At 60.0% G+C, this 12,900-nt stretch overlaps 4 protein-coding genes across 4 annotated transcripts; 1 reads left to right on the forward strand and 3 right to left on the reverse strand.

Annotated features, from left to right (window-relative positions):
* Positions 1-922: 922 nt before the first annotated feature.
* BXZ73DRAFT_103127 (uncharacterized protein) lies at positions 923-2,493 on the reverse strand (the record flags this gene model as incomplete). Its single annotated transcript, XM_048015478.1, has 4 exons — positions 923-1,192; positions 1,540-1,623; positions 1,950-2,238; positions 2,318-2,493. 4 exons carry the CDS (start codon positions 2,491-2,493, stop codon positions 923-925), a joined length of 819 nt encoding a protein of 272 aa, XP_047875981.1.
* Positions 2,494-5,909: 3,416 nt separating this feature from the next.
* On the forward strand, positions 5,910-6,326 carry BXZ73DRAFT_22374 (uncharacterized protein; the record flags this gene model as incomplete). Its single annotated transcript, XM_048017647.1, has 1 exon — positions 5,910-6,326. A coding segment is annotated over one exon (417 nt), but the record flags the coding sequence as incomplete, so codon positions are not given.
* A 1,940-nt stretch (positions 6,327-8,266) lies between these two features.
* Positions 8,267-10,409, reverse strand: BXZ73DRAFT_103129 (uncharacterized protein; the record flags this gene model as incomplete). The annotated part of the gene is made up of 11 exons (XM_048015479.1): positions 8,267-8,649; positions 8,701-8,734; positions 9,155-9,228; positions 9,281-9,360; positions 9,419-9,456; positions 9,513-9,662; positions 9,715-9,780; positions 9,833-9,971; positions 10,029-10,098; positions 10,148-10,170; positions 10,228-10,409. 11 exons carry the CDS (start codon positions 10,407-10,409, stop codon positions 8,267-8,269), a joined length of 1,239 nt encoding a protein of 412 aa, XP_047875983.1.
* Positions 10,410-11,379: 970 nt separating this feature from the next.
* On the reverse strand, positions 11,380-12,543 carry BXZ73DRAFT_103130 (uncharacterized protein; the record flags this gene model as incomplete). Its single annotated transcript, XM_048015480.1, has 2 exons — positions 11,380-12,073; positions 12,350-12,543. 2 exons carry the CDS (start codon positions 12,541-12,543, stop codon positions 11,380-11,382), a joined length of 888 nt encoding a protein of 295 aa, XP_047875984.1.
* Positions 12,544-12,900: the final 357 nt, after the last annotated feature.

Consider the following 12,900-nt stretch of genomic DNA (forward strand, 5'->3'; position numbering starts at 1 on the left):
ACATCCCCCGCCCAGAATGGGGACGTTGGGGTACGCCACTCCCCCGTCCGTGGCGGCTCGTGACAGCGGTCGCGTCGGGAGGCGTCACAGAGGGCGCGCGACTGGTCTCGCGCCCGCCGCGCGGACACGCGGACGACGTGCGGCCGTCGTCCACCTGCACACCGCCGCGCGGGGCTTGCATTCGCTGCACACCGTCCTGCCCTGAGCGTATGCCTGCGACGCCGCCGCACACATGCAAGCGCGCTCTGCGCAGTGACATCGACATCCAGGGAAGAGGGGACTTTGCACCCACCTCAGTGTACTCCTCCGCCTCGACCATCTGTCGGGCGCGCGGGGTCATCCCAGGCTTGGCTTGGGCGAGGCTCAACGACAGCGAACAGGGAAAAGCCTGTTATGGGCACTGGAAGCGAAGAGGGCTGGATATCAGCCGGGGAGGACGAGGGCGTGTATATGCATCAGCACTGCAGGATCAGGTGACAGGACACTTCACGCACGTCGTCATCCTGAAAGGCGTCCGCGTAGCGACTGAAAAACCGCGTGAATGCGCGGGCGCAGGGTTTCTCGCGCATCTGCATTGTACCTGAGTGGCCTGTCGAGAGTTCGCATCAGGTCCTGGAGACAACCGAATGCCTCTGCTCACCCAGAGAGCAGGAACGCGACGGCAAGCGAGCGCAGGTGGGCCTGATGTTATTGCGTGCGGGCGAAGAGTGCTCGCGGACGTGGCCAGCCGCGGAAGGGAGCGAAGGCGCAGAGAGGGACACCGAACCGCGAAGAACGCGGAGGGTCAAAGCGAAGCGCCAGATCCCCTCCGCGCGCGGTCCCAAGCGTCCGCAGGCCTGCGTCCTCACATTCACGCGCACGGCGCGCAGCCCACAAACTCCAACTGCGGCCCCTCGTCAACCGTCCGGTTCGGGAACACGCCTCACTCCGCGCCCGGGAGGAAAAGGACGGCGCGAAACGTCGGCCGCGCCTTGCAACCCCCGAGCTCGAGGTGCGCATGCTCGTGCACGCGCGGGAGCGGCGCCCGCTCCGCCGACGCAAGCGTGCGGGAGCTGCCAAGAGGTCCTCCCGCCTTAGCGCGCGGGCGGACGAAGACGAGTAGGAAGATGGAAATGGGGCTGTTCCATGGCGCGCTTGGGTTGGGCGAGATTGGTGGGGCGATAGGTGGGAGCAGGAGCTCGAGCAGAGGGGACTGCGGGTTAGGCAATGTCGAGGCGCGGAAGAGGTGGAGGGTGTGGAGGACCCGGAAACAGGCGAGGACGCTCGGGTCGAGTCAATACAGAGTCTGCGTACGGAGACAGAAGGCGTCAGTAACCGACCTCGGCGAGGAAAGCCAAGGGTAAAACAGACGGCAGTGTGAACAGCTGAATTGCTCCACAGAGATCGGGGGAGAGAGACGAGAAGGCGCGAAATGTACGGAGAGCGGGCCACGAGCGCACCTCGCTGACGAGCGTCCAGCGCCCTTCGAGCGCCTCCACAAAGCCACCCAACGCCGCCCGCGGTCATGACTACGTGTTCGCGGCAGGCGAAGGAACGCACCAATACTGAGAGCGGTCCACGCCGGTCGGCGGTGATGTCCTTCTCGATGTGCCCATCGTCCATGTTCGGGAGGTCGAGGGCTTTCTACAGGGCCTGGAGTGCCGCAACGGAGAACTCCTTGCAGATGCATGCGAGAGAGAGAGAATATAGGCGAAAGCAGGTCCGGGGATATGGCGAGCAGGCAACGACGTGGATGCTTGACTGGGCTTTTTGGTGCTCGCCATCGAGCGGCCTCCGCGGCGGCGCGCGCTGTCGCCGGATGAGCTGGTCAGCGCAGAAGGACTCGCCCGTGATATCCTCACTTTCTCCTAGCCCGCTTGTCCGGCGGCCGGCATGCGGATGCAGAGCGATCGGGAGGGGATTGGCGAACGACTGCGCCATTACGGGAGCGGTGTCGCAACATGGCATACTGGGGCAGCCGCGGACGTTCGGGTGTTGGAGCGGAGCCTGGTGGTTATTGGGTTGGAGGTGGAGGGGAAGTGGATGAGCTTGCGGATGACGGAGGGCGGCTTGTCGACGGAGTAGACCGAGCCACTGCCGCAGCTGGCATACACGTACGGCTTGACGAGCGTGCATGCCACGCCGGGTGCGATCTGCGTTCCGACGGGAGCGGTAACGGGAGAACTTGGTGCAGGCAACGAATCCACAGCTGGGCGGTCGGCGAGGTGTGAGGGAGGAGAAGAGAGAGAAGAGAAGAGACTAGAACACCCACGTGGTGGTCGATACAGTCGTCAACCCGAGGCCTGTTTATCTGCACGTATGCGCGCGCGTTGAACACTGGTTTCCATTGGGGTCGGGAGGGAAGAGCTCGGAGTCGATAACGAAAGCCGGGACTGGAATGGCGAAATCCGAGCGGGTGGATAGGGAAGAGACTTCGGGAATGAGCGCGTTGATCACAGCGATCCACTGTACGACCCACGCCCACACTGTCATCTTGTCGTCGCGCGTGAGCATCACATACCCCTTCGCGCCCTTCTCCAGCGCGGCATCCACCGCCGCGGCGCCACTCGCCCCCCTCCCGGTGACAATTAGCCGGGAGGGTGTTGTCGAGCTCCGACGAACGCACGACGTCGCCCTCCTTCTTGTCGTCCGACGCGTCCCCACTGTTCGTGCGCCTTCGCCAAGCTCGGCCGACGCAGGAGCTGTCGCGAGCCCTCGCAGCGTGCCCCGCGCCGCCGCGAGCGTGTGAATGAGCGCGGGAATATGAGGCAGAGGCGAGGACGTCACCAGCGATGGAGGACGCTAACGTGGGTGTATACGCGGCGGTATAGGCCTAGGGGGAGACGTCACCGGCGGGGCGAGACCCGTTGGAGGGCGCGGACGCGGTCACAGCGGGTATCGTGGTTGCAGACGCGACAGCGGTGTGGGTACAGGAAGAGGCGGTGCGGTGGAGACGGTGAAGAAGGCCTAGGGCGAGCGGAGGAGAAATCGTTGATGAGGAAGCAAGTACTTGAAGAGTGCTCCTCGCTCGCGACACATGATTCGAGGACTCATGGATCTGTGGTGGAAGATGCGAATGATGTCAACGTCGGAAGACTGGGTCTGAATGCAAACCTTTGTTTACCTTCATCATGGTGGAGAGTCACGACTGAAGTCGATCGAACAGGGTGGGTGACGAGAGACTGCGGCCATCCTCCATGGCTGCTAATAAGAGACCGTGTAGTCAAGATAAAATTGATACTGACCGAGTGCGGCGTCCACGAAGACGGCTAGCGGTGGTGGTGGACAAGTTGAGCCCAGTCAAGAGAGCGCGCCACACAACGCGCGGCGCGCGAGAACAGGCGCGAACGCGCCGCGTCGTGGCCGCTGGGGGTCGAAGCAGGCGCGCCTCTCATCCCTCAGCAACACTCACTCGCGCGCGCCGCCTTCCACTCTTCACCTCCCACATTCCAAGCACGCATGCAGGACTCTGCCTGCATAGAACCGACAACCGCCGTGGCGACATACAGCCCCGTGTGGCGGCTCCTGCTCATCGGGCTCGTCTTCCACTTCGTTTGCACTGGCACCGTCTTCGACTGCTACTTCTCCACTCCAGCCGTCCAAGAAATGCAACAGCACTCGCTCAAGACCGCGGAGGCCAAGCGCCTCGTTCTCATGGTCGGTAAGTCTGCGCGCGGCCCGTTTTGCCTGTCCATCTCACATCGCGGCGCAGGGAAGGGCTTGCGCGCGGACCTCCTTCTCGAGAAGCACGGATTCCCCGTTGTTCTTGCCTCGCCGAAGATCGTCGCTCCTCACCTGAAGTCCATCATCGAGGAGCGCGGGGCATCGGGTATCTCGCCTGCGCATGTCCCCACGGAAAGCAGGCTAGGGCATGTCGCACTCATCGGTACGTCGCTGTTGCTTCGTTCTTCTGCATGCGAGCGAACATCGCGCTTCTAAGCGGGATATACGAGGCGTGTTTGCCGTGAAGAAGGTACGCAGGTCTCTGGTGCTGTTCTGCGCGCGCTGACTGGGTGTACACCAAAGGGTCGGAAGTCGAACCTCAATTCCAACCCCCATCCGACTCACAACCTCGCGTAGGTCGACTTCGACTCGGTATTCAATCAGCCAGGCGCGACCTTTTCCTTCGGATCTACGGAACCTCTACCATGTACGCGCGCGGAGCAACTCCTAGAAAGGCGGAGACGTGGTGCTATGACGAAGAGGACGAGGACTTTACGGAAGGTGTGTTCTCGTCTTTGTACAGCTTGTTGCGATACCGAACGCGTCCTATATGCCACGTCTCTGGAAGTATGGGCTGTGGAGCACCCGCACGCCCTCCTCCCAACACAACATCGGACGCCACGCCCGTTTGCAAGGCAAGCAGATGCTACATTTGCCCGGCTCGACACCACCGATCACTCGTACCGCCCGCATTCGAAAGTACGGTTTGCATGCCTTTCTGGCGATCCGACCCTGGTCCTCACATCGAGCCTGCAGGAGTACTTGACGAAAATTCAAGTAGTGGACCAGATCGCCAAAGACACGGAAGAGCGCTTCCGCGAACTGTACGCGGACGACGAGACAGCGTACGTCTCTAACCGGTCTTTATGACACCCATCTTCATCCTCGTGCATGCTTTCAACTGTCCTCGTCCTGATGACTGACACCGGTCTCTGCTCACGCAATGGCATAACAACCGCGGCTGGTCGCTATTTCTAGTGGTCGCCATCGCCTGGGACGGCGACCTACGCTACAAGAAGGGCATTTCAGCGGTATTCCGTCTCATAGGCCGGGGTCTTTCCGTGCGTTCGCTTTTCCCTTTACTGTGGTTTTCGTTTGCTGACCGTATGGGTAGTATCTACCGCCGCGCTACCCTTCGTTTTTCGCGTCGACCAGCCTCACGCGCGTCTGCTCAGCTTCTTCCTCGGATTTGGCGTAGCCTTCGTGTTGCGTGAGATCACCCTTGAGGGCTTTTTCTACGTCGCATTTTCGCCGACACTCACAACGTGGGTCGAAGTTAAGGCAGCGCTGCGTCAGACGGCGGCACACAAGCCGCGGGCGGAGAACCTGCGCATCGCGGTCTTCTTCCTGCTCTTCGTTCAGGTGGCCGCCTTTGGCACAGGAAAGTGAGTGTCTACCTTGCAGTCGCTCTTGATGGCACGCTGACATGTATTGTGGCGTTGCCTCGATATCGTACGCATCATGCGCTCGTACTGAGGCGTTCCAATCGCTGATGTCAGCTCAGTTCCTTCTACCTAGAACCGTGTACTGTCTAGTCCCAGTCTTCAACCCATTCCTCATGGTAGCTCTCTCGGTGTGTCGTCGGTACTTCAACATGAACTAAGTATGCGGCCACAGGTCTTCAAGATCGTTGCTCCCCGAATCATCCTCGCGACCTGCTTCTCCATCTTGGATGCGCGTCTCTCACCCCACCGTTCAGTCTCTTCCTCGTCGCCCTCACCTACACAAAAAGTACGTTGCATCGCTCATTGCTCTCCGCTTGGACTGACCACATCCGTTGCCAGTCTGGATAACCACCTTCCTCCGCGTCACCGACACCAGCTCGTGGCTGGAAATCGTCAGCTCACTCCTGCTGTCTGGTCGGCGGGTATCTGCGCGCTGGGCGAGGTGCTCGTGGCGCCACCAGCGGAAAGCGCAAGTGGCCGTGTCAAAGAGGACGGAGTGGCTGCTTCCGGGATAGCAACCGGTGGTGGCATGGTCAGACCCCTCTACCACGCCGTCTTCCACACTGTGAAAGCACACGGCGAACATGCCTGAGCGAATCGCCCTCCACAGCCTCTCGGTGAGTTCTGGACGCTCTTCTCATTGCTTCTCCTCGGGCTGATACGTCTTGCAGTACTCCCCCTACATCCACCGCCGCGTTGTCATCGTACTGGAAGCGACCGAGGCCCTCCCGACGAGCCCTCACTCGAGTCTGAGAAGATCCCGAGTCCCTCGTCGTCGCGGCGCTCATCGCCGAGGAGTACCCCTCCGCAGGCCTCGTCCTCACCGATCCGATCGCGCGCGCGCGCATGCGGGTCTTCGTCAACGAGTGGGAGTCCTCAGGGGAGACCGCGTTCCACGCCGCGTCGATGGGCACCGGGCCCATCGACGTTATCCTCGACGTGTACGCGCGCCTGCAGGCGCCCTTGGGGACAAGCAAGTTCGCGGCCGGGGACGGGCTTACGCTCGCGAACGTCGCCATCGCGCCGTTCCTGTTCCGGAACGACCACCTCACGCGGCACGAGACCAGTACCCGTTGGGCGAGGTTCGTCGACCGCCTGGTGGTGCCCGGGTTTGCGCGATTCCGCGAGTGTGCGGAGGCGGTCAAGGCGCACCCGAGTGTCAAGAAGACGCATGATGAGGTCCGTAGTCAGCTTCTGTGCGGGGTTTTGGTACTGATCGTGTATGGCGTGGCTTGTAGGCTGTTTACGCGGCTCCCGTACCTCGAGCGCGATTAAAACAGGAGGCGCCGACGACGGATGGCCACGCTCACCAGGCACTGCAAGCGGTCTGCCGATCCACAACGCCGCGGCATCCGTCACCGCCTCTTTCTTTGTGAAACAGCGATCCCCCGTCACGTTCTACGGGAATAGCCACCCAGGACCGGTGAGCAGCCAGGTCTCTGCTCCTAGGAGCGGTCGTTGTTGCAGCCTTGTTGAGCATGGCGGTAAGTCTCCCAACCGTATACCCACCACCTCTCCCCGTTGACGTCTCTTAGCTTTCAGGCGGGTGACTCATCACCCGCTATGAAGCGCATGGGTCACGGGGAGGATGGAGGGCATGCAAAACCGGGTCGACGGGAGACGGCTGGGAAGGGAACCGGCGCATACATCGACTCCCCCATTTCCGTCTCCACAGTCCCAGCCGTCCCAGCGCGGAGTCTTCAAACGTGAAGGCGGAACATTGGCCATGCTCCCCGCGCACGCCGCGGGAAGGATACGAAGGCTCGCGCGCGCCCCCCGCCACGTTCGACGCCGCGAAGGCGAAGGACGGGTACGCGGGCACGGAATACCCCGCCCCCGCGCGGCCGTGGTACAAGACCCGGAAGTGACTGCTGAATCCTAACCGGCCGGCTCGGGATTGCGAGTCTCACCAGAGCCCCATACTCCCACCGCGCACCTCGGCAGCTCCAGCACACCTCCTTTCCTCAATACGCTCGCTGGCCGCGTCTCTCTCGTCTACTGCGGCGCGCGCTCGTGGGCCGCGACAGTCTGGGGCCTGTACAACGCAGCGTCGGACGAGCCCGAGGGCGTGCCCGACGTCGTGCCCGGCGCGGCGTGCTCCGAGAACCCGATCGCGCCGTTCCCGCACTTCCGCGCGCGCAGTGACCCGCGCTTTGAGGAGGCGTGTCGGGCTGAGGCCGAAGCGGAGGTGGAGTTCAAGAGTGGGGACGGGAACGAGTCGGACGCGAGTGCGATAGGAGACATTGGGAACCCGTGCCCTATACAATTGGGAAACGCGGCAGGACTAGATGTGTTTTGGCCCCCCTCGCATCCGTATAATCTGGGAAGTACTACTACATAGTTTCTTATTCACTCGCCGTGTGGTACCCCGCATCGTCATCGTCGTCCGAGCTCTCCCCAGCGCACGAGGGCCCCGCGTGTGCCGCAACCTTGTTAGTGTCCACGAGTTTCCTGTGTGTGCTCACGCGCCGATCACATTCGTGAGCCTCGTCGAGCATTACGTTCATTTGAGCCATAAACGGACCGAGACAGGTGGCATACAACCTCGGCCGTCTGCAGTTGGCGCAGATTCGCATCAGCACGGGTATCACGCGCATGCAACCCTGAAGATGACGTACTTCACCCAGAAGCATTCAGGGCCCCGGGGAATTTTTGGCGGCGGGTGTCCTATGGGCACTGGCTCCTCATCAAAGGACCAGTACGCCCACGGCGTGTGGGCCACACCGTGCTCGTCAAGTGGCTGCCTGTGAAGCCACGCCGTTGCTGTATCCACAGTCACTTGTAAGAGATCGTGGATGACGTTAAATGTCACACATCGTACGCACTGTGTGTACCGTGCGTGTGATCTTCGCCGGTGCACGCGCCTGCGAGATAACAGCGGGAAGAGACTGTCGCAACATCAGCACTAGACTAATTCAGGGGAACCAGTGAGCTTGCCGAGAAAGAGATCCGATAGGTCTATACCATGTAGGCGGGACAGACGTAGTGCGTGGCCGGTGAAGAATTTGCTGTATGTGTTTGGATGTATGCCAGATAGGATTTGTTGGCCGATGCGCCAACGACTCGGGTCGTTCTGCGATGGAAAAGTTGTAAATTCCTCGCTGCCGAGGATGGGACGATTAAAACGATAGAGCGTTAAGCAAATGGCTGAGCAATCCTGACCTCTGGACTGCGTTGTCTGACCAAGTGGTGATCTCGTACGGGGGAGGACGCATGTCGCGACAAATCCAACGCTCTGCATGCGCCATATCGACTGAGGATTTGAAGACATCCGAACCGATATTGCCGAGGTACGTGAAACGGGAACCGTCGGGGTGATTTGTAATGTAGCCATAGTCTCCCAGCTTGGCATCGTTATCAGGGATCTCTAGGCTGTGCAACGGTATATGTCTGCCAGCGAGGAAATCCCAGAGACGAGAGGAATTGGAACGAAAGGCATGGTCGTCGCGCGCCTGTACCAGAGCATCGAAAGTGAGCGCCGTGTTGTGAATAACTGGAGCCTCTGCGGATGGCGTATGAGCGTGGAACGGAGGTGTAATAAGACAGTCCGTACCGGGAAGGAAGTGGTGCCTAGGGTCTCTGTGGGCCTTTAGCAAGGGATGAGTAAATGCTATTAGAACGAACATAAGGAGGATTTTTACCTCTGAATATAAGCCGGAGATATGTGTATATAGACAGGATGCACTTCCATGCTCCAGATCTTGCACATCAAAAATGAGCTGACCGTGTGAATTGATCCCGGCGGAAGGTAAACAGGGACCTTCGTGGCTGAGAATCGCATTTTCATTCTGTGATAGGTTTGAGATCTCAGGTATGAAAGAGCGAGGAAAGAAAGAAAATTACAGAATATAGAGGGAGCAGTGCCCGATCTTCAACGAATTTAACCGCACTCTGGAGGAGGTTTAATACGGATACATTGCGGATGAATGTGGGTCACAGCTGCATCAACCAACTGAAACGTTTCCGGTCTTAGCGGCCTTTCCTTTGACAATACAAGAAGTGCTCACATGCTGATAAAACTTCTGAGCCCAAATCACGGGGTCCTTGCTGTCGAAGTCTGTCAATATAGATCTTCGTACACCTGAACATGACATTAGCAACTCAGACATGAATAAGCGGAAAGAGCACCCTACCGTCGAGGACATAGAATTGGGTTCCGGCGCGAGGGTAAGCCATAGCAATCACATTGCTGAAGGTTTCGTGAGACTCCTGGCTAGTATGCGTACTTGCTGTCAGAAAAAATCTCAGGCTGCTCAAAGATGACTGCATACTGGTTCTCAGAGTGCATTTGAATGCTTTCAAACACGTTCTGTGAGATAGCCATTGGTAAGAAGCATCAGTACTCAACCGGACCACGGTGCATACACCCTGGAGCTTGTGGTGATACTTGCGCACCGTCACCGGACGAGTGCCCCATATACCGCTGTACTGAACGCCGCCGTGGGTCCTCGTTCTGTACGGCATCATCCTACGGTCTTCTGCGGGCTGGATCGCTGTCAACGGCACGTATGGTAGCTGAAAGCGACCATCAGAGTAACGTTGCAATCGACAGAGTAAGGGAACTGACCAAGGAAACGGGTTCGAATGTAGCTTGCGATTCGAGCTGGCGCTCGAGTCGGACCAGGATCGCGCTCTGAGCAGACGTACCGTCAGGATGCTGCCAGGTTCGACAAGACCAAACGCACGTCGAACGAGCGCCAAGCATCGTCCAGCATCTGTAGGCATTCCTGCGCCTTCCCGCGAAGCCTTGCCCGTCGAAGGAAACGGTAGATGCGCCCCCTCTCCAGCTCTTTCTTCACTTCGTCTTGTATCGTCACCAGAGCGCTGTGTCCAGATCGGGTGAGAAAGCCGTTCCGGGACCAGCACAATGAAAGCACCCACCCGTGTAGCTCCAGCAGGATGACCTGCATGTCCGTGCTGATGTCCCCCTGTTCGAGCCTAGAGTCTTCTTCTGGACGTACTCGGCGAAGGCCGCTGCGCGCTCAGCGACAGAGACGAACGCGTCTGTGTTCGCTCTCGATTGCTGTCGTGAGAGATGAGGACGGCGCACACGCAGCGGGCGGATGTGAGGAACGCGCACCTCGACGGCTTCGCGATTCCGAGTGCGGTGGCGACGATGCCGCCGAGGAAGGGGACGGCACCAACGGCGCTTGCAGCATCCTTGAGGGCCTCGAGGATAGTGATCGAGTTGGCGAGCACGTCGTCCGCGACGCCTTTGCTGGAGACGAGGGACCGATGTCCGCGACCGGGACGCGGAGCCATGGTGGGAGATGAGAAAGAGAGAGAGGCCATGGGCCATCAGCGCATGCGTCCCCAGACTACTTATCGGGGTATCTCCATTGTCAGGGACCTGTGCGCGAGAATTCGAAGATCGATCCTCGTGTCTTCCACGCCGGCGGCACGTCTGCGGAGTCTCCTCGCCGTGCTTACTTCGTTGTGGGTCCATGGGATCACATCCACGCATTGTGAGAGTTCTTGCCACGTGCCGGGGACGTTCCCGGAAGACCGAGCAAGCATTGCCGCGGCCTGGTATCTCGTGACCTTCGCTGGACAACACATGGAATCGCGTTCTAGGCGCGCACACGCGTGTCATGCGAAGTGCCGAGTGCACCCAGCGACACGGAGGAATATGTGACGAAGTCTGCATGGGACGACCTTCGAATCACATAACCCAGGCGTCCGAGTACTCGAAATGTACCTGATGACAGGTGAGTAACAGGTAAGAATTCGAGAACCCCGTTGCTCACCACAGATGCGGATTTATTTGTACCTCCCTGCATCGACCAACGTTGAGCTTGCTGCCGCAGTTGGGGTTGGTAAGAGAAGATCAGGCTGCAAGAGTTGTCGTTAGCGAGGTTGAAGACGCTATTGTTGTGATTGGAGTCTGATATGATTCCGGAAGCAGGCGCACTGACGCCGCCCCCAAAAGTGACCGTGTTCGACGCGTCACTGTTGCGAGTGGCGGTAACCGCCGGCCCGGATATGGACGTCGTCATCGCGGCTAAGTACTCTTCCGATCCGTACGGTGTATGGGCTGAATGTTGAGGGGATGATCTCCAGGGAGCGGACGAGAGAGCGAACATGAACTTGCGTGTTGTACATTGGTCAGTGGCTACACAGTAAGACGTCCAATTTAGATTACATGAGAGTTGAAGTGCACGTCCGTCCAGGCTAATACCTGGAGTACCGTTCGTCAAACGCACAAAACACGAGATCATAGCACCCACCTCGATCAAACCTCCTGCTTCATGGAGTCCGCCCATCCCGGGACATCGACGCCCATCATCGAAGGGAGCTTCTCCCACACCTCGCGCTGCAGCACCTTCGGCCGCTCGCCCTCGAGCATCCGGTAGCACTTGATGCACAGCTCGCGCCCCTCGTCGCGCCCGTCGACATAGACCATCCACGACGCGTACCAGTCGACGCACGAGATGACGTCGTCCTTCGCGTTCGCGAGCTCGTTCAGCAGCCGCTGGAGCACGCGCGCGCAGCACGTCGGATTGCGGCAGCCCACGGCGGTCTTCTGGCGGAACATGTGGTGCGCGATCCGCGCGCTCGCCTGCGCCATGCGCGTCCGTCCGACGAAGCAGCGCCCGAGGTCGTCCGGCGCCAGGGTCTCGCGGCCACCGTCCGGGCGGGGCAGCCCGCGCACGATCTCGGCGCCGAGCGTGCAGCAGTCCATGAGCGCGGCGGGGAGCATGCGGTCGGCGCCGACGAGCCGCGCGAGGTTGACGACGCCGATGGAGTGGATCGCCTGGAAGGTCGGCGGGCGGACGAAGTTGGACGGGTACCAGTCCTCGAAGCTGTCGGTGTAGAACTTGCGGAGGAAGTCCATGTTGGTGGTGACGAGGTGGTCAATCTGATACTTGTGTCCCAAGCGGATGCATGCGGAGACCTCATCGAAGGTTGGGCTGTGTGAGCCAGTTCTGTGGGAGATTGGTATCAGTGAAATGGAGGGATGAGTTCACGACGCCGTATACGGCTCGGGTGATCAAATGACTCATCAACCGGTCAACTCGCGCACAAACGAGCAGAGCCGTAATACAACAGAAAAGATAGCTCGGTATTAAGGCGATGAAAAGCAGTTCGGGAGCAAAGCGGGGCTGGATGCTTACCTAAGAGACGATCCGATATGAATGTGCGCAGGAAGTGGCGCAGGTCATGTGGAGAATCGGTGAGCTGCACCGTGGGCGGCATGGGACTCGGATTCGCCTGGTTGCGGTAGAGAGAGCATGTCCTTGAAGATCGGGGAGTGTGCGGCAAGGGGCCCCTGGTAGACCCGGAACTCGACGTCTCTGGCGACGAGGACGAGGTTGCCGTCCGCGAACCAGAGCTCCTTGTCTGGTTCGACGCGGATGCGAGATGGCAAGGGCGTCGCGGGTCTGCTGGGTTTCATTTGGTGAGGAGCTTGTGGTGGGTGGAGGGTGAGACGATGGAAACAGGAGGTCATTGGAAGCCGGCGGCGGTCTCTATTCATTTTTGGGCGATATGGTCAGCTGTGCGGGCGCGAGAGGTGGGACGCCCGCGCAGGACGGCTTTGATTCCCATGATCTGGCGCGCGGCTGCTAGGTGGGATGGAGAGCATGCCGGCCCCGAGCAAACCTGGCACGCCTGGTGGCCTACGGCGCGCGCGAGGTTCGCGGAGCGGCGGGGTTGTTGAGGGAGGAGGTCGCGCCCCATGTGTGCCCCTGCCGCTGCAGCCAATCAGGGCCCCCGCGCGCAAGGCACGCGCCCCCAACGCGCCCCACGTGAA

The sequence above is a fragment of the Epithele typhae genome (genome assembly GCF_022376455.1).
Source record: "Epithele typhae strain CBS 203.58 chromosome Unknown BXZ73scaffold_38, whole genome shotgun sequence".
In the NCBI taxonomy this organism is placed as follows: Eukaryota; Fungi; Basidiomycota; class Agaricomycetes; order Polyporales; family Epitheliaceae; genus Epithele; species Epithele typhae.